Genomic DNA, 21302 nt, shown 5'->3' with positions numbered 1-21302 from the left:
CCAAAATTGGCTGGCTCTAAAAGAAACCACCTGCCCCACCCCCCACCCCGCCCCTGGTTTTGGTAGTGGTGATTAAGGATTGGCTGCGCATTCCATCAGTGTTAAGCCAAAATTCTGAAAGGAGTTAAACTTCTGGGTGAAGAGGAATTGTCTGTGAAACTCAGCATCATAAATTACTTGCAGAAAGTCTCTAGATTAAAACAAAAAGAAAACAAAAAAAAAAAAGGAGGAAAAAAGTGAAAGGACAATCTAACCAAATTTTTCCAACCAATTTGTTTTAATTTGGACGTGGCAGCTACAGCTTCTGTTGCCCTTCTAATATTGCTAATTGAAGAGCATTGCATACCATCCAGACCAATCGGAACCCTTTCAAACACCTGTGGCTTGGCGAAAAAGCAGCCTACTAGGTGGGTAAGCCCTTGTCCTTTCTCTTTTTGTAGCTGAGCCGTGCTACTGTTCATGACCCTGAGACTGGGAAACTGACCACAGCACATTACAGAGTCTCTAAGAGGTAAGGGGAACGTCTTCCAAAGGTATACCCAGTCCGAGGAAGTCTGTTCTGGGACTGTACTGCCTCATCTCTAAATGTGGGGCAAATAAGGATTTTGCATAACTTTTATATTTTTAGTCTCTCTTTAGAAGAAAGAGGATGGTCTAAAGCAAACCTAGCTGTCATATAACACAGCAAGCGGTCTGCCAAAATAGAAAATAGTTCTAAATGTTAGTGGTAGCCACGATGGAAGTGCCCTCTTTTGCTTAGCATGGCTTGTCTAGTGCAACTAATGTACTAAACTGTTAGCACCACGCGGGGTTCTGCTTACACTAACAAACAGTGGAAGAGGCTGCCTCTACCACTAAGGTTCGGTATTGATACTTGCTTAAAACTAGGCACTGATGGGCTGCTGTAATTCATGGGAATAATGCAAATTAAAACTAGTTGATAATTTTAAAGAATTTCCTTGTTTAAATGATTGAAAGTAGTTGCTGCTTTAATAGAAAACGACTGTTCTTTCAGCTTCTTTGAACAAAAAACCTGAAATTAGAATGGCTAGTAGCTTAAGGGTTTTTATTTCGCTATGAATTTCTTTAAAAAGATGCTTCAGAATACTGGATCACAAGAAGTTGATTGATTCAGGAATGATTATAACTCTCATGAAAACTAGAAAACCATTGTAGCTGAAGTTTGATCCATAAAACCACGCTTGTTACAAGTAGTGGCAGGTTGAAAACTTTTCTTTTCATACACTGAAAACTGCCTTGCACCTTCAGTAGCATTGCAGGTCTACTCAGTCATCAGAGCACACGCAGGTAGTGGGAGGCCTTTGTAAATTGTCTGGTGAGCTCTTACATGTTTGCTCCTTAAAACTACCTCCACAGGCCCCCTCCAGAATGACTTTAGGAACATATGTCTTCCTGTTTGACGTGTTGCGTTTAATTTTTATTTTTTGTTTTTAATTTTAAAGTCTGTCTGTGCCCTATCTTGGTTATCTGTGACTGTGTATTTTAAAGAAAGAATTTAATTCAGTCTTAGGATTTGTCCTCTGACACAGACCACTCTGGGGCATTTACTGAAGAAACTTGTTAATCTATTTGAACATACCCTCACAGCTTCTGTCAAACTTGATGTGCTAATAATAGGAATTAGAGAAGGTGACCAGATCTCCAATTGAAATTGAGATGCGTAATTGGCCCCTATTTAAATAGATGCTCCTTAGTAAAAGAACTTTAAATTAAAAGTTTTGATTTTTCATTAGTGGGAAGTGTTACGCCTTGAGACTATTGCAGATGCCACAGTCAGAAAAAATAGTCAGACAATACCCATCATTAAAAGCAGATTCCCTCGTGAATGTGTGCAGCTGATGGTGCAGCCAGATCTTGTTTGCCATCACCTTGTTATTGGCTTTGTGACATGACAAAATAACTATTTCTCCTAGGACTTTAACCTGGAATTAACAGTGTGCTGTACCTTGCCTTGGGACTCTGTGATAAAGTATAAGGGCAGCTGTTGTCTGTGAAGTGCTGCTGCCTCCTTGGCGTGGTGTGCTGCAAGCCCAGAATAGAGCCTCGTGTCTGGTACCTGGTGAATGAGACACTTAAACGTTCAAGGTTTGGTGCTCAAAAAGGTGGCATTCTGGGACTTCCTTCCAACATACCTAAGGAACTCACAGAATTACATCAGATTTTACTGAGCTAAGATTTGTAGTTCCGTATCTCACTGGAAACTGGAATTAGAATTGCAAGGAAACATACAAGTAAGCGGGGCATGGCACATTGTGAAGTTAGTGCAGACAATTTTTTGAGGGTGGAGGACTTCCCTTCTTATGCTTCCCCTTGCCTTTGCATTCCTCCATGTGCAGATTGTTCAGGATGTATATACTTTAAAAGAGAACTTGGCAACTAAATCTATAGTAGGAGGTAAAAGCCAGCACCAAAAACCCCAAGCCAGACTGCTTTAGAAGGATCATGTTATTAATGCTGGATCACTGAACTTCTCTTGCAGAACCACTGGTAGAAACATCTTTCTGTTAGAGCTGTTTGAGCTGGTTTGGATTCCAGATGAATCATTGCTCCTGAAAACCAAAAAATGCTTGCTTTATTTTTTTTAATAGATGACTGCTTCAAACATTCTTTCCTAGCAAATGCACTTCTAAATTGCAGCATTCCTCTCTTTGAGAGGACTACTGTTCGCTGTGCAGTACGTGGCAGGCTGTATAAAAGGGGGCTCCTTGCCAGCAGTACGAGGAGCACCATCAAGCCGTGCTGTGTGCAGTACCAGAATAAACTCAGCCACTGCTTTTAAAGAAAAGCATTGCTTTTTTTTTTTCCCCTCTCTCCTCTCAGCAGCCAGTCAGAGCTTGTAGCATATGATGTTTAAGTTTCCACTTCAGAAATACCAGTCTGTGCTTTTATTCACTCCCTGTTGCATCTCTACTAGTACTTTTTACATACTAAGTACATTTCAGAAAGTTTTTAAACATAAATGCCAGTATTTTGTGTGACCAATGACTGTTAAAAAAAGCAGCGTTGAAATACTCTGCAGTGCTGGTGTAGCTGAGACTAAGGACATAGCCTTTGTAATGTCTGGTACTAGACCGACTAGTGCAGTTGGAGGAGATGAGCTTTTGGGCGTATAAGCCCTTGTATGCCATATAGCTCTGGACAGTTGTCTGCTTTTTTTCCCTAATATACTGCTTAGTCTAAAATTATTTCTGCATGTAAGTACTGTGCTATTAAAAATCTCTAATAAGATACCTGATACAGAGTTGTAAGAGGGAGGAGTAAAAGTAATTACTGCTAGCTGTTTGTAATGAGTATAAAAGTTGTTAAAAGCCAGATCTCGGTGTAAGGAAGAAGAAAAGCAATCCTGTGGCATAAATTCATCACGCTAATGAAATTCTTTCAACTTCTATAACATAGTAGCTTAATTCGTGGGTGTCTTTTTACAAAGCCAAGTGGGACACCAAAATACTATGCATTTGTAGTCACGGAATTTTGGGTTTTGGTGTGGTAGTCACCCATGTCTTAAACTGCCATGCTTGTGACTTCCTAGAAGTAAGCTTGTCCCTTTTTGTTACGAAGTTTTCTGCCCATAGGGGACTCATAGGTGTCAGCTGGTCAAAAATAGACAGAATGCTGTTCATGCAAGTTAACTTGTCAGATGAGCAACTTAATTTAACAAATGTACATTGAAGAATAGAGCTGTGTGCGTTTACTGAATCATGCTGAACCTTGGACTATGCATATATTAAAAGAAAAATGTTTGCTGAGCACAATTTAAGGCTGTTAATTCTGCATCACATACACACACCACTGGTGAGGGAGTCTTTTTTTTCTTTTTTTTCTTTTTTTTTTTTTAATAGACAAGACCAGGAAAAAAAGAAAAAAAGATTCCTTTGAGTGAAGGAATACCTGTTATAAATGGTCTCGAACTAGGCACACACTTACTTTGATGTCAGCAAAGGACCAAAGCTGAGACTAGCAACAGGAGGACAATGTAGGACAGATTGTTATATACTGAGAAGGCCACTAGGCAAAGCCTGCAGTAACAGAAGGCCCTTGTTGTGCATACTGAACGCAGAAGGCACAGAGACCTCCTGATGCTGGACAATGGGTACAGGGTTCTGTGGGCCCTCCTGAGCTCTCTGCCCTCATGGAAGCAGATTTCATGATGCTTACAGGGTTAAATCATGCTGTAACTCTTCACATGAAACTACTCAGCACTACACGCTGCCCTCTAAGTTTTGCTCAGCAACCAGCGAACATGCTGGCACTTGAAATATGGTTCCAGTTCCCTGTTTCCTTCACCTTTCATAGACTTTCTTTGTATCCTTGGGCAATTAATTTTATTTCTAAAATACATACAGTACTTTCCCTTTATGAAAGGATGTAGTATTCTCCCTGTTGAAAGCATTCATTGCAATTCTAAATAATCAATATAGTAAGAATGCTTGCTTTTTTCTTTCTGTGTGTCTTTTTTTTTTTTTTTTCTTTCCTTAAAGCCTTTATGTGTGGACTGGACAGAGGTAGCTAAAGCCTACGCTTTGAGCTGATGGCTGTGTTGGGGCTTTTCTTGTGTATTAAGTGTGAGGTTAGGATTGCTTGTGAGTGTTACCTGTTCAACATTGCTGCGTAGCATGTGGCTGCATAGCTGCTTTTTTTTTTTTTTTTTTTTTTTGGAAATGCTTCATAGAAGTAGTCTTTGTGTTCTCCTACCACCTTAAATCAAAGAAGGTTGCATTGTAACGCTTCCTTATACTAACAGTGTTCAGAAGTGGATGAATCTTGGTATGTCTTTGTGCAAGTCTGTCTTGAGAAATCTTACTTAATCTATAGTTCATTCATCGTTTAAAAAAAAAAATGCTCGTAGAGATTCTGTAACCTGTGTCAGTGCCTTGTGTCACGTGTCATGCTACTGTTCCTCCCATGCAAAGTGTTTTGGTTTTTTAAATACAGTTTTTTATTAAAGAAAACAATGTTAATTTAGTATAGATGTAAAAGTTCATTTGAGTAGAAATACTGTGATGTACTTGCCAGCTAGGCTCTGGGCATAGGTATTTCTGTCCAACAGCCTTGTAAAAGCAGCAGGAACCACTGATGAGCCCAAAAGGCTGAGTCAGATGCTAGAAAAAAGGTAGAACTAGCTGTCTCCATTTTCCTGCAAAAAGGGGAAAACATGGGACCCAAATCTTCAACATTATCATCCGTATTAGTGACTAGTGGGACTGCCAAGGTAAATAGAGAAGAGGGCCAGGGAGGCTAGTGAGCATGCCAAGAGAGGGAAAAGAGGAGCAGGTAAAATGAAGGTACATTGGCTAGAACGGGATGAGTAAAGCAGCAAGAAAAACAAGCATCATGTGAGCAGATGAGTGGTTTTAAAAAAAAAAGAAAGACAGCGGGTAGATGAAATTGATATTTTTTCAAAAAGAACAAAATGTTTATCTTGTAAAGAGATGAAAAAATGCATGTGTGTTTGTTTCCATGTAAGCAACTGGATGTGTCCACGGCTGGTAAGGGTCCAGCAGGGATGTGCAGAGCTGTGGTTATACTAAGCTTGTGCCCTTTGCTGCCAAACACCGCTATTCTGGGTATGTGGCTGCTTCTGGATGACATAACTGCTTCCCAGTCATGCAGCTTTCAAGAATGAGCAACCACTTAGAGTAGAAAATGCTACACTGGATCTGGGTGAAGGCAGTGATTCTTGTGTAGAACTGCTTCTCTACCTGTTCATACCTTTTTCTGCTGACTAGTTTGCCAATTATTTTAAATGCAGTATTTCTAGCTGAAAAGCTCTAATTTACAGTAGGAGGCAGACATTTTGAAGATGCCTTTGGAACTGTGAGGCTGACCTTTCATGTGTATATTTAAAAAAAAAAAAAAGGTTGGGTTCCCCCCCCTTAAAAAAAAAAATCATTGTGTACCTGAAACATGTGCTAAATACCAAATTCGTAATAGGCTGTTTTGGTAGAAACTGTTGAACAGGGAAGATGGTAGAGTTTTATGCATTATTTAATTGTTTCATAGTGATTTTTAGTACCATTGCACAGGTAAGTAATGTGAAAGGACAGATCACAAAGCACTTGCCTGTAAGTGCATGACATGTGGAAGAGCTGAGTTACAATTACATAGACTCTGCGTATGCTAAATAAAGGAACTCAGCTATTTGTTTCCCAAGCGTTGCTTCAAAATACATCAAATGTGGGGTGTAAATTAGCTGTTTGGAATGGGTAAGAGCAAAAGTGTTTTGTGCCTGTTTTAGAAAACAGCTTGAAGCAGATTTCACTGTTTGGAACGTTTTCTTCAGTCATTTGGTAGTCCAGTATGGGAATTAAGGCCCTTAGTTTTAGAACTTCCTTAAACCAGAGCTGTAAGTGTTCTTTCTAGAAAACATGTTTATTAAATGCAGGCCTTCATAATGCCCTGGAAATATTTCTGATTATCCTACCAAATTATTGAAAAGTATGAAAAAATTCAAAGTAATTCCAAATGTTGCATTTGTACTGCTAGCTTACTGCCTATTACTACCATATTTTATTAATTCTTATTCCCCCCCTTTAGTGCTTGGTTGTCCGGATATGAAAGCCCTGTGGTATCTCGCATTAACACAAGGATACAGGACCTAACAGGACTTGATGTCTCCACAGCAGAGGAACTGCAGGTAAACTGGGTAGGACCAAGTATGATCGTGAATGCAGCACCGCGCTCACTCAGGTAGTGTTGGTGAGGTGGCCACAAAAGCTTGTTCAGCCCAGGGGCAGCTAATTTCATGGCTGGTTTGATTCCAGGCCATGGGAAGAACGAGTGGGTTTTTTAGAGGGAGAAAGAAATGAAGTTACCTTTGCAGAGTAGTGCTTACTTTAGTGTGAAATGGCTTTCTGTTGCTGGAGGGAAACAGTAATAACTGAAACTCCTGATGATTGTTGAAGTGGATGTGTAGTTCCTTTTTATTTATACTAATAAAACTGAGTTTCATCGTTGCAGGGTCAAACTTGGCTGCTGGGGTGATAGTGAAAAGTTTAGCTTGACTGATACTTAAGGAAAGGGGGAGAGAATGGTTGTTTAGATTTGCCATCCCATCCTTGGTCCTAGAAGGCCAACAGTGTGTCTGGTGTCTCTGTAATGTGGGAAAGACTCACTGTACATGTAACTTGAGTAAATTTTATTTTAGAAGCACTTTTATTCATTTGCTTGAGGCTTTTAAACGAACAGCTGCTTCAGTGATTCTGAGAAAGCGTTAATACCTAGAAAGCAGGACACCTAGAAAGTGGTTCCTGAAAGCTGTAGTGCCACTGTGCTACTCCATCAAGACTTCTGATGCTAAAATGCCCAAGCATCTGGTTGAAAATTGAACTTATGAACACACAGAAGAGATGAAGGGAAAAAAAATCAATTGGCAAAAAGGACAGTGGATCCTCTATTGACATAGAGATCAAAAAGTGATTTAAACTTGAATGATGTAAAAGTGCCATGACCTATTTTGAAGAGAATATAGCTTGTAAAGTTTCTATGGAAGAAAAATATTTTTCTACCCTGGGGAAGTACCAGATTCCTTACCCAGAGTACACTGCATCTTGTGGTGCTAGTCTTGGATGTGCTGCTGCTCTTATAGCCAAACATCTTGGGGCTCCTTGGAGCCCATGGCTGTCCAGGTCTTCAGGAGTTTCAAAACTTTCCTGGTCAGGTTCTATCACCTGAGAGTCAGGAGATCAGACAGTAGCAGGGACTCAGAAATGGGAGAATGTCTTTATCATCCAGCTGGGGGTGGACAGAAGAGCTTTCAAAGAAAGCTGACCCCTGGGGAAGAAAAGGTTCAGCTGCGGCTTTGCTGGGAGCTGGTGTCCAGTCAAGAACTGCAAAGGCAGACTGAAGGGCTGAGACCCTAAAGCTCAGAGACAGGTTCTGGCTCTACAGTGATGAGGAGTCTGGGTGAAGTCAGTGTTACCTGTGAATAAACCCAGTAGGACTTTGCTGCATACTGTACAGTTTAGCTGGCAGAGACTTGTAATTTCCTATGGCTTGATTTTTAAACTTCATCTATCAACAGGTTGTAGATGATGGTCAAATTCTTGTCTGGATAAAATACTGCTTTACTAGATTTTGTGCTTCTCCTTTCACTGTAGGTAGCCAACTACGGAGTAGGAGGCCAGTATGAGCCTCATTTTGATTTTGGAAGGGTAAGTCCTGTTTTCTGTCTCCACCTCTTTCTTCTTCACAAGCACTGTGTTTCTCTTTTTCAGGTGGCAAATTATGGAGTGGGAGGACAGTATGAACCCCACTTTGACTTTGCACGGGCAAGTAAAGAGATGGAGGAGAGATAGTCACCTGGTGAAGCCTGGGCCTCTTGGCTGTGGCACAATTTTTATTCTTTAATGTGTATTAAATTTTGTAGCTCTTCAACTTTTCTAATCCATGTTAGTGGAGAAAGCCCTCTAAACCACCAGCTGAACTGATAAACATTTTAGGCATTATAGAGCAACAAGGCTTTTCTTCAAAAACGTAATTAAAAAAGAATTATTCTAAGGAGATGACTGATAGTTCTTAACAGAGCAAAGGGCATTAGCTTTATTCTAAAGGTGGAGAAAAGTTTAGAAATATTGTAGGTGGCCAGGGTACTGGCCGTGTAAAGCCATTTTGTTTAAAATCACTGAAGGATATTACAGCTAAACTGTATGAAAACTTGATGTATATTCTGTGCTCCTGACGTGTGGCAGATGATGGTGGCATCAGCTAACATGCATCCATGCACTGAAGCTACCATAGCTGTGCTGCAGTGCAGAGCATTGCTGAATAAGGCAAACGTGGCTGCATGGGTGAGAGCTTAATGCTCTCTTCTATGAGAAGGGCTTTGTAGGCAGCATAGGAAAACTTGCATTGCAGCTTACCGTGTAGGCCTGTGATGCGGAGAGAGAACTTCTTGCCCCAGAGCTGAGGTGCAGGCATCTTGCATGCTGTTGAAGAAATCTTGAAAATATAAGTGCTCTGTTACTGTAGACCATGTGCTGATTGCTAGTGCAGTCCTGAAAGTGGAAAAAGCCTACTGTGTCTTCTCATCTCACCATTCTTATTTTTATTTGATTTAAATTCCCATCCTATTTCTATTCCAGCTTAAATTGCAGACTGCTGGAAATAATGTCACTGAATTCAGTTGGTTATTTATTGGGCATACTTATGTGTGATTTAACACCTTCAGATTAACCTTACGCTGTGAATCCAAGCCACCAACTATTAATCAGAATCTCTGCTCTGTAAGCACATGCTCAAAAGCATTGCAAATGATTAACAGTTTTTGTTTGGAACTGCATGGGTTAATTTCTGGAGTAATGATTGCCAAAATTTTAGCGTGCACAAATAAATAGTGGTCACAGGGGGTGGGCTGTGAGGTGTGACAAAAGTTAGTCTCATAACCCATCAAAATGGGTTTTTCTTCTTGTAAGTTAAGTGATAAAAACCTCTTAGCTACCCAGATGGATCTCTTGGCTGGTTTGTTAGCCTGTTACAAGCTCCCACACTTGTCTTCCTCCCTCCTTCCCAGCTGTAATGAAAGAGCAATGTAAGGCGCACATGTGCTGAAGCGTGGCCAGGAGGAGGCCTCCTCCTTTGAACACAGCGCTGGGCTGGTGGTGTCGCAGCCACACCAGGCACGCACATTCGCATGCAATTAGGCAGGGACATACCTTACTCCTGTCAAAAGCTTCAGGAATGGCTGCCACAGATGCCCTGCAGCTGGGAGCGCACACTGCTCAATGAATCACTGGTTGGATTTTTAATGGCACCCTAAAATGCGTGTGTGCCAGGGAGGAACGCAGAATGCGGAAGGCCAGCTAGCTCAAGCAGCAGCCTGCCTGGCATGGCCAGAGCAGGAAAGGGGGTGAGGGCCACAAAGGCAGAACCACCCCCAAGGGAGCAGGGCCAGCAGCTGCCCTCAGGGCATGCTCAGAGCCAGCCCTGCAGCAGAGCGTGGCTGTAGCGTGATTCTCGGTGAACCTGGGACTGAAGAGCTGCCCTAGCTGTTGCTCATCTTGGCCAAGGACAAGAGGGGATAAGTGAGTGTAATTAAATAATTAAGTTTGTGGCTGTGAAGAGGATTTATATACTCATTTTCGGACAGTACAGTTGTCTTACCCATTAGCAATTTGGGCTTATGCCCTCCCTGTCCTACAGAATTCTAAAATGCCTGGCTTATTTAAATTAATAGATAAACTCATATTGCATTCTCCCCTCCTTCCAAATAGAGGGATTGAATTAATTTTTCTGCATGAGTTCGTCTGCTGCTGGCTCTGCAGCTGTATTCCATTGGCTCTTGTCAATAATGGAAATGCTTATTAAATCTGCTTGCTTTTATTCACAGAAAGATGAGCCAGATGCTTTTAAGGAATTGGGAACAGGCAACAGAATTGCTACTTGGTTGTTTTATGTAAGTGATGTATTTCTGCCATGTGCTAGTGCCAAAAATAGCTATCGCTGCATATTCTATACCGTTGAATGATTTCATTACTTTTTTTGCTGAAGTGACTTGCAAATGAAGGCAGCCACTAACTTAGCGGTAATATATACAGCGTATCTTCTTACCCATAAGTAATGGTTCTTCCATGTGTTCTTAAGGAGGTTTTTTTTCCTCAAAGTTGAGCATCAGCTTAAATTATTTGACTGCCTATTCATTTTTATATCTGCATTGGTATTTATAGCATGCTCTTTGCCAAAACCTTTGAGTGTGTAACATTCAGGGATAAGGCTGGCTGTTGCACTTTGAACAAAGTGGGTGGGTTTCAGCCTTTTTTAAGGCTGTTAATCATGCAGCCTTTGCTCACTAATTGGGAGGTAGAATTTAAGTTGTTGAATAACCTAATTCTGTTTTACTAAAACGTGACACTTGAGAATGTATCAGCTGGCAACTTACCTGTGCCTTTCCCCCCACCTTTTCAGATGAGCGATGTGTCAGCAGGGGGAGCTACTGTCTTTCCTGAAGTAGGAGCTAGTGTTTGGCCTAAAAAGGTAATCAGGGTTTTTTATCCAGTGTAACCACTCCTCTCTCTACCTACTCAAAAATGTAACAGGTATATAAATGGTTAAAAAGAAGCTTTAAAATGAGTTTATATAAAGAAGATGGGAGCACAGAGAAGTGAAGTGACTGGAGTAGTACTAGTGATTCCAAGGGCCTCTGATGTTCTGCGTGTTAACGCATAGTTACGTTTTGGACATAACTCCTTCTAATGCATAGACTTTGCAAAACATTACAATACCTCAAAACACATTCTGAAATACTCAAATCTGTAAGTAGGTTTAGTCTTGAGGCATCTGTGGAGAATTCTCCCTGAAATGGTGTGTTCCTGTTATGTTTTTTCCCTCAGAAGGGTCACAAATGTGGTCTTCCTTTGCCAGCCTGCTGCTCATTTTGAGTAAATTATCTTGCTTTCTAAAACTGGTCAGAATCGAATGCAACTGGCTTAGGGTTTAAAAAAAATTAGCAGCCCAGTATATATAGACACAGAATGAGTCAAAGGAGACTCATTCCTTAGGAAAGCAAATGTTAGAATATGGAAAAGAGCCTTCAATTGAAAAGGAACATCTGAAACACAAATAACATACCTTTGCCTTATTGTTCAGTAAGTTGGTGTGAAAGTGTGTATCGCACAGAGTGAAATGCTGAGGGTTTCCACTGCAATTTCCAGGGAACAGCTGTATTCTGGTACAATCTCTTTCCAAGTGGAGAAGGAGATTACAGCACGCGACATGCGGCCTGCCCAGTACTAGTCGGAAACAAATGGGGTAAGTACCCCTCATGTTGTTCTCACTGCCTGTGACCTGGAGGTCTGGGGCTTTGTTGGTGGGTTGTCTTGGTTTTCTTTTTCCTCTGGTGGAATAAAAAGCAGCAGCTAGAAATTAGGTCCTTTATAAAGAAACCTACTTTATAGCTATATCTACTTCATATCTCTCTATATATATTGTGTTATATATCTTATATATAGTAGCATATTTTATTGTGTACATATATATAAAATACATGTAATACTATATCTGCTTGAATAGTCTTTTGTAGTTTTGCAGCTACTGGAAGGTTTTTTCCCCTCTTGGATTTATTAGACCAACTTCACCTTTGTGTGTGTGTGTATTAAAATACTTTAGAAAGTTAAGATAATCCTGTGCTTAACTGAAAGCTGTCCAATAGCATATATTTAGCTTAAATAGAAGCATGAGCTAACCAGGTGCAGTGATCAAATACCTTTATGTCTTTGCAGTATCCAATAAATGGCTCCACGAGCGAGGACAGGAATTCCGAAGGCCGTGCACTTTATCAGAGTTGGAATGATGCAGACTCGTCCATTGCCTCCTCTGTACTCAGTTTGTGTAAAGTGTACACATCTCCTACAGTTTACAATTGACTAACACTCCACTACAGGTTCAGTCTTCAGCTACACCGGTGTTTCATCTGTGGACAAAACAAACATGCTTTTAGTTCCCCTAAAATAGCCCCTTAAGGTTTTATGAACAGACTATATTAAGGTCTATGAGTGTTACAGAAAAAAAAAGGACAAAATACAGATCAGGGCCACAACTTACAGTGGTGTTGTGTGTGGTGTTCCCTTCACCATCGCTCCTCTGATCAGCATGGAAGGCCAGTGATTGTTCGCTTAGAGTCCTCCTCGCAACTGTCAGTCTGCTAAGGGCGGGATGATTTAATGGGAGGGCTCCCTTCTAAGGAAGGCTGAATTAAACCCGTTCGTATTCCTCAATTTCCAGACATTCGACTCCTTGCTTTTCTAGAGTGCCTGACCACTACTGTTGAGAACTGTGGGCATGGTTTGTGTTTCTCTGGGGAACAGGTTATTACCATGTTTTAGCCTGTTTTCTCACTTCCACAAAAGCCCCAATTTTTAAACTGTCTACCTTCTCAGCCCCTCTGGGGAATTTGGCTCTTAACCTTGAAAATGTGAGCCAGCAGTTACATACGCATAGATGAGATGCTTCAGCAGTGTTGTGTCAAACACATGCCTGCATCAGAGCAGCCTGACAATTACAGCCCGTCCTTCCCTCAATTTTTTTCTTTAATGTTTGTCCACATAAACAAATGCTGCTTTTATCCTGTCTTAGTAGTCAACCCTTACATCTGTTCCTTAGGCAGTGGGGACTGGAATGTTACCGTCTTCGTTAATCAAAATAATTGTGCCTTAGGACACTGGAATTTCAAATTGGTTATGAGACTTCAGGTGGTGAGGTAATACATAGTCCTCACAGAATGCTCTCCACCCTCATCCTCCCAGTTCTCAAGGTTTTATGAGAAATAGATGGCCTATTTATAATCCTAAATCTTTTTTAGATGCTTTTTATTTTGCAAATGTTTTTTCTGCTGCGGATGTTGAATGCAGGCAGCAGCAGTGACATGCCTTTAGTCACGGGGCGACTGTTTGCACAGGATGCCAGAGAAGGTGCCTGCTCTGGCTGGTTTGGCATTGCTCACCTTGCGGAGGCTACCTTCACTGCAGCAACGCACCTCGCGCTGCCTCCCCTCACTGTAGCTGTCGCTGGCACTCGTGAGCAAGGAAGCGCTGGGAAGGGGCCTCCTCCAGAGGCTCTGGTGCTGCTCACTTCACTGCTGCTCTTCCCACGAGCCAGGGCTGGAGCTGTTCTGATTCATGCCGCCCACACAGAAAAAGTGTCCCCAAAGTCAGCGGTGCCCGCACTGGAAGAACTTGCTTGCAGTGACTTTCAGGGGCCTTAGTTTGTGACGAGTCATCCTTAAACTGAGATGAAGTTGAAACCTCTGAGGGAGATGAGACTGTGGCTGCTGTAGCTGTTGAACTTTTGTTCTGCTCATCAGATTCCTGCGGGAGGAATAACTGCTGTCCCCTGGCACAGGAAGAGCTAAGCAGGGTGGGGAGAGGCTGCAGGGAGGTTCCGTTTCTCTTCAACAGCAGGATTTTTAGCAAAATGTCTAAATATTCCACTAGCATGAGGACAAGAAATCAAAGTGAGCTGCACCAGACTCTACCTAAACAGTCTGATTTTCTGGATGATGATGGTTTTACTGATTTAGGGGTCAAGCCTGAAGTCTTTACCAAGGAAAAAATTCCAATTTCAGTTAATTGGATTTTCTGCCTCAATAAAATCTTGAAAATTGAGCCAAAACGTAGATGAAACCAACTGTTAATATGTTAGAAATACCTCTGGAATACTGAGAATGCAGTTTAAGGTACTATAGTTTGAGAAACTGCATACTTCAGAAGACACTTTAAAGTCTTTGCTGGAAAATGCATTGTTCAATTTCTACTGAGCCTGTTAGCAATGGGACCTACGTAACTGTTTATCCTTAGCCCTGCACCTTCTTGCATTTTGCCTGTGCTTTTGGCAGATGTGAAACAAAGTCCATCCAGCACTTAAGAAAACAAGTAAAAAGGCAAATCAGAAATAGTCCCACCTCCCGTCTGTACTGCTCGCTCACTTATTCAAAATAGCTGGTACACTTGGGCAGTATCTGATATAAATAGATTCACCAAGGAAATGGGTTATTGGAGCATATTTTTGATCGCTAAATTGTAATCATTAAAACCCCCCCCATAACATTCCTACTTACTGAGTTTTCCCCCTTTCACACAGTGTCATTCATCTCCATTCCTATCCATGGTTTTCTCTTTCCCATCTTCTTTACTTTCTTAAGCTCCAAAAAAGGTAACCATGGCTGCAGGTAAGTCAAGTCAAGTCCTGCCACTTTCTTGCAAGTAGAAGAATACAATGAACAATGTGGTGTTAGGAGCCTTGCCTTTGGGGCACTAATTTTCCCTTGGAAGCTCCAAGGCATCTATAAATGCTTTTAGAAAAGCCAATCCTGCATAGTTAACAAGCACAAAAAGAAATCACTGTATTGCCACTGTGAACACGTTTAGAAAACGGCATCTGGTTTTGCTATTACAGAAAAGCTGGGTTTTTTTCCTAAAGTGAGCAGGGGAGTTACTCGACACATTAAAATAAATAAAAGCTAAAAATTGTAGAATTTACGTAAGGTAAAAGAGAAATACTGAATAAAAGAGTGTCAGTGACTGCTTTAGGTACTGCCGTAGTGGAAGAAAACACTATGTTGAATGAAGAAAGGAAGGGTCGAAGCAATCGGAAATCACGCTTTTGTTATATCAAGCCATGGGGTTGGGTGGTTTTTTTCCCATCTCTGTTCAACCAACACCAAAAGATGAATGACAAGCTTGAGAGAAGTTGTGGAATGTCTGGGGAAGTTTGCTATAAACAGTTACCTCCCTCACCTCAACTGCCGTCGCGTACTTCCAGTGGTAGACAGCATTTTAAGAACCGTCTCTAAGAGGCATTGCTTGGGGACTAAAAAGTGCATGACTTTTTAAAGCAGTGAACTACTCGGTGACTTGCAGTTCTTCAGGGAAGAAAAACAGTTTGTCTTCTGACAGTGGAAAATTTTACTTGGTTTAAAAAAAACCCAAACCATCAAAAACTAAAACTCAAGTCTGCTGAGGCACATCAGACCGAAATGTTCCAGATTACTAGAAGGGGTGAGCTTCTTTTTTTAAGCTGCAGACAATCTATTTCCTCTTTCTCCACTACAGTAGTGTTCATGCCCCTAACACTAAATGTGTAAGGGGTTACACAGGTGCTGCTGCTGCTTTCTGCCTTACCCCTTCCTTTCTCAAAGGGCTTTTGGGTCAAGAGCGTGGCTCCGGTGTGAATTTAGTTTTGTATTAAAGGTTATTGAAAACTGTTTGGCTCACAGTGACGGACAATTGAGAAACTGCCTTACTGTTACATTTTTTGTAATAAAATTTTAATGTAAAAAAAATGGGCTTAAAATAAAAGCCACTGCCATTAGCAGTGAAAAATCCTCCACATCAAACTCTGCTCATATATGGCTCTCGTAAATCTGATCACACAGATTTTTTATCACCATATGTGTTTCTTGGAAACCGAGCTCATTTGTTTCACTTCATAATCTAGGCAGGCAGGTGCAGAAGATGCTCATACAACAAATTACTATTAAACACGTTCCCAGGCCCAAACTTTGTGTCTCGGTTGGAAACACACAGCACTAATGGACTGCAAAAGGGCAGGGCAGATGATGCTGGGCTGAAAGCATGTCGTGCACAAAGATTTACGAAAGGGAACTGAACTGCTCTTAGGGAAGAGTGCGGCTCAGCCCCTTTGTCTCCCTAATGCATTGATTTATGGCAGTAGCTGGTGTGGCATTTCATAGTGACATGGGAACCGCACGAGCTCCTGGCTTGAAACTCAAAACGGGCACAGCAAAGGGTCAGCTGCTAAGAGACCCTTTTCCAGGGATGACAAATACTTCCATTTCCTGAAGCCAAGAGGTCAAACAACCAGTTATTCTGAACAGTTCTGGGGAGGGGAAGAAAGGTCAGCCTATCCTGCAACACAGACACCAACAGCACGAGAGGGGGAGAGAGCACTACTTACTTGTAGGAGGGTCAGGTTGATGGCTGCTGTAATCAAGACTTCTGCAGTTTATACACTACAGCTGTTCCTGTGCTTCACCCTTTCAAAACAGTGGAGCTCGTACCTCATTTGTGGTCATCGGGAACCTGCAAAAAAGCATAGCGAGGGCTGGTTAGAAGCCTTGATCCTTTTGCCTGTGGAATAGTGCCTTGCACTGCTGACGGAGCACCTGGCTTGCAGTTAGGGAGCTGCCCTCCCTTCCCCATACAGCCCACAGACACAGCTAATGTGCTCACAGATTTGGCAGCCATGGGATAGGAAGTAAGTCTAAAGCGTACCAGCATGTTTTTATTTTGGAAACATGGATTCCATCCCCAGCATGTAGGTACGGAGTACCGTGCATGCTGCTAAACTGCTGCTGTGCCCCTCTCAGCAAGGTGGGCCAAAGCCAGGAGAAAGGGAGCAGCCAGATGGCTCTGTCCTTTCAGAGGACAGGGCTTACTCCAACACTCTCAGCTTTTTGGGCTGTTTGCGGGCTGCCTTCCAGCCACTTGGCCTGGGGACGCTGCTTCCTTGCCCCAGGCCGGTAATGGCTGAAGCGGGGCTGCCCCTTCGCAAGTAGCTGTGAGGCTCGTGCTGTCAGCCTGGCCACCAAGCTGCTATTACCAAGCCAGCAGTGCAGGGGCTTTGGGGCTCATGGCGGGGGAGATGCAGCTCACAGTCTTCCTTTCTGAGACAAGGGAGGGGCTGCCCTACCATCTGTGTGGGGCCTGAGGCACCTGCCCAGGATTTGGGTGGGGGCACTAGGTGGCCTTTGCCCCCTCCGACGGAGGAAGGGAAGGGTTGTGGTTCAGCCCTGTGTTGCCCCCTGACTAGCGCTTATGCACTGTGGCTTCCCACCATCCTGCCTGGGTATCCAGGGCTCTTCCAGCACAGCTGCACCTAGAGCACGACCATGGGGGATCATGACCATGGGAGGAACCCCACCTGGGTAAGAACTGCAGCAGTTGCAGCTAAACAAGGCAGGGTAGGGTCAGGGGTAGGGATAGGGAACAAGGCCTGCGAATGGCTGCAGGGCAGGACGAGAGGAAGAGAAAGGAAAGGGTCTGACAGTATCGGCACCTGCGGATGGGGGGAGGCAGCACAAGGCTGAAGTGATCCATCCAGGGACTCCTGGAGAGACTGGACCAGACCATGAACTTGAGCACAGCCCCCCCGAGGGAGAGGGTCTTCAACCGCCCATCCTCCTCCAGCTGCTGGACTCTGACCTGCCTCGGTGAGGGACTCGGGCATTTCATCATCAAGCTACATTTCTCGTTCCGCTAACCAGTGACTCATCTGGCTCCCAAACCAGGCTTTGAACCAGCCACAGATTACCCACTCACCTTAACCACAAGCTGTCTATTCCCCCTGCTTAGGCCGTGCTTAAACATCGACCAGCAACTCATTGAGCTGGCCAAAACTGATAGAAAAAGAGCTCAGCCCCTCAATCCTCTGTCCTCCCCCATGTCCCCAGCAGAACACAAAGGGAAGGATCCTGGCAAAGCGCATGACCACACGTCTCTGCCTATGACAGTGTGCTCCGAAAAAGAAATGCACAAAAGGAGCTGGACCAGCCCCTGCGCTTCCCTCCCAGGAGCCGAGCCCAGGATGCAAGGGTCAGCGTTTGCTTTGGCATGGCTGATAACGTGAAGCCAAGAGGGTTTCCAGCTTCATCCGCAACCGGAGTTCACTACCAGTAGCGTGGGGGGACGCAGGCACACGTGTCCAGCTGCATTGCTGTGGGACGGGTGTCTGCCCCGTGTAGTCAGCGCTACCTCCCGTTTGACAGGAGCACGCTGCCGACAGTCTGATAGTGTCATTAGGAGTGAGTGACTCATCACAGCCCGAGGGCTGCTCTATATTTAAGCATTACAGAGTCAGAAATGAATGCATGGAGTCAGGAGCTGCTCCTGAGGTCAAGACGAGGTTCAGAAACCAGTTGTCAGAGTTCACCATCATGCCAAACAACATCTGTATCTCTCAAATCTTTAGAGAGAGAAAAATTGGCATAGGGAGGGGGGATTTGCAACCACAGTGGGTCAATGCAAGGTCAGACAACTGGCAGGTACCTGCTGTGTACACCCACTTCAGGAAGTCCTCACTTCTGCAGCTGTTGAGCCTGAGCAGCAATTCCCCAAGATAACTGTGTGTGTGGAGGTGTTGTATAGCATTTGTTAGTTTTACACAATCCTACATTCTTCCTGGTCTTCAGATCTTGAAGTTTGGGTGCAACCAAGCTATTTGCAGCTGGACTGAAAACGTCTCGGGAGACTGGTGTGGGGAGGGGTGGAAGGAAGGAGAGTGGCTCAACTCTGGGGCAGGGCAAAGGGGCTGCCATGTTTTGGGAAAGCAGTTAGACTGCTTTTTTATTCACAAACTTTTGCTTCAGGACAACAAGTGACAAACTAGCAGGAAAGTTTCCGACTCCTCTTTTCCCAGGCTCCGCACTTCGCCAGCTACTCCCCCTGGTCCTGTTCAGCTTTCCTAAGAAATGCCGATTCATTTTGCAAACAGCCTGGGCCCCACACTCTGGCCAGAGCCACCCCCTCCAGGCTGCATGTCCTGCGTGGCACGGCAAGGACAACTCATGCAACAGTCATGGTGTTTTGCATCCTCTGCAGTCCTGCCAGCATTTTTTCCCTCTCTGTTCGCTTTCAGCAGCGCATGGATCAGCCGCCAGGGACTAAGGGATAACAAAGAAAGCCATGTTCTGGAATTGCCTCCAGAGCAACCCTGAAAGGCTCCCCATAAAAGCAAGGCACCAAGCACAGCCACCCAGGGGCTCTACACAATGTTTCCAAGCTATTTCTGAAGAGCTGTTTTGCTCTTTTTTACATTAACTTCTGCCAGGCTGTTTCTAAGGGCGGGGAGCACTAGGACTGCAAACCAATGCTTCACGCAGGGCAGTGATTCAGCCAACAGAGACACGAACGGCTCCGCTCAGTGCAAGACACAGTGTGGGACTGCTGAACCCGGTTTTCCCTTCACTGGGGCTCCTTGACAACAAATTTCAGGGACAGTGGCCCATTTCCACCCATGACTGACAGACCAGTCCCCCAGCATGGTCTGAACAGCAGGACAGGCCCGAGCTCTCCAGTCCTGCCCTGCAAAGTGCTCCTGCAGGGGAGTCCTCACTTCACGAGCGTCCTCATCACTTTGTGCCAGTGATGACACCCTGTTCAAGAAAGGCTCACTAGAGGCAGCAACTTGCTGGTTCCCAGGCTCGGGGGAACGAACCATCTAGTAGCAACCTGGCAACTCTAGCTCAACCCAAAACATCACCCTAATTTCTCACCAGGCATTACAGTGTTCCCCCTCCTCGTCTGCAGCTTGGACACTGCCAACCTCCCTTCCCAATGCTCTCTGCCTCTCTCCTTGGGTTCATCTCCCAAAAGACAAAACTGGTTTGAGGTTCCCTGATGTGCAGGGACCTTCTGCACATCTTGTATGTCCCCTCATCCAGTAACTCAGCCAAGCTTCCTCCCACGGGCTGGGACAGCATTGCGCAGCTCCAGCTATGTAACAGCGTTCAGGGAGGCACCACGCAGGTATCAGCTGTGGCTGTACAGCCTCCGGCTGCTGACTTGAGGAACCCTCATACCCCCTTCTGAGGGGCACTGAGCATGAACGCCGTCAGTGGTGGGCACCAGAACAGATGCAACAAGAAGGCAGCAGCTGGCCCCAGCTTCACACCATTTCACAGGAAAGGGACTAACCAGCTTGTTTGCTCCTCTTCCCCACTTCTCTGACTTACCTGTCTGAGAAACCAAGACTTGGCTGTGGTCCCTCCTCCTCATCCCATGTCTGGAGCACATAACGCACGGCTGTATGCAGAAGGATGTAGGCAGACAGGTGCTGCAGGGCTCTGGCTCTTCAGAAGTAACAATGCAGTGGGGCTGAGTCTCCTGCAAAACAGTAAAATATCAGAATTTGCACTTATGTTTGCCATATATTGGAAAGACCCACTGCCTGGCTCCCCCTTGCCCTCTGGAGAGTCTCCACTAGACAGCCAGGCCACTCAAACAGAAATGACTGCTGAAGTTGGCCGTTGGAGTCCACAGAGATCAGCCGATCTGCCGATCAGCTGTGGAGCAGCTGTTTCTGCGAGGCAGTACTGTGCTGGGACACATCCAAAAAGCTTTCCGAGAGCAGCCAGAGCCTTCCCATGCCGTTTCCCTTCCCTATTCTTTATCAGTGGTTTGCGTTGTCTTTTGCTGTTGGTGTTCATTTGGTTGTTTTCTTTTAATGAGTAACTTCTTTGAAACCTCCACCAGCTGTGCAGGCCCCCGGGTCCTGGCAGGTCAGTCCCACCCCAGAGCCAGGACCTGCAGCTCCCCCACAAGCCCGTTACCTGACTTGGGTTTCAGTGCCAGCCCTTCCTCGCTCTGCGCCACCTATGCTACGCGTTTAATTCAGCAATGCTGGCATTACGCAAAAGCTGTAACAACCAGCCATCTAACATCAGCCTTCAGGAGTCCCATCAAAGGCAAATACTCACCTACATCATTGATCCTATAACTGGAGGGGACATGCCAAGGATTGCCCTGAATGCAGTGTTTCTAAACCCAAACTACTCCTAGCTGTTGGATCAACCCCTACGAGACCCAGCAGCACCCTCTAGCCCTAGCAGAGCAGGACACGGCGCAGAGCAGGACACGGCGCAGAGCAGGACACGGCGCGCTCTGCCACCCTTTTCTGTCCTGGGCGTGCTTCTGCAAGGCAGCCTGTTCTGGGTGTGCAGGCATGGAAAACCCCTTCACACGACAAGCGTGTCAGCCCTGCGGTCCCACAGGTTTTGCTAGGAGCAATCCCCTGTAGCAGCCAGGCTGGGTGGATGTCTCGTCCCACCCCAGTAT

General features: G+C 44.4%; 1 protein-coding gene across 3 annotated transcripts in view; it reads left to right on the top strand.

Moving 5' to 3' along the window:
- The window catches only part of P4HA1 (prolyl 4-hydroxylase subunit alpha 1), a 38347-nt gene extending 22510 nt beyond the window's left edge, over positions 1-15837 (top strand). Inside the window, exons 9-15 of one of the 3 annotated variants that reach the window (XM_076339449.1) lie at positions 441-511; positions 6556-6655; positions 8235-8288; positions 10346-10411; positions 10921-10989; positions 11667-11763; positions 12234-15837. In XM_076339449.1, coding sequence (XP_076195564.1) covers positions 441-511; positions 6556-6655; positions 8235-8288; positions 10346-10411; positions 10921-10989; positions 11667-11763; positions 12234-12304 — 528 coding nt within the window. In that variant the 3' untranslated portion in view covers positions 12305-15837. Of the gene's footprint in view, positions 1-440; positions 512-6555; positions 6656-8117; positions 8172-8234; positions 8289-10345; positions 10412-10920; positions 10990-11666; positions 11764-12233 lie in introns of all 3 variants that reach the window. The other 2 variants (XM_076339448.1, XM_076339450.1) reach the window with 2 other exon arrangements.
- Positions 15838-21302: the final 5465 nt, after the last annotated feature.

Source organism: Aptenodytes patagonicus, chromosome 5 (assembly GCF_965638725.1).
Source record: "Aptenodytes patagonicus chromosome 5, bAptPat1.pri.cur, whole genome shotgun sequence".
Taxonomy (NCBI): Eukaryota; Metazoa; Chordata; class Aves; order Sphenisciformes; family Spheniscidae; genus Aptenodytes; species Aptenodytes patagonicus.
Note: the sequence above shows the minus strand (reverse complement) of the source record. Positions and strands in the feature narration are given on the sequence as shown.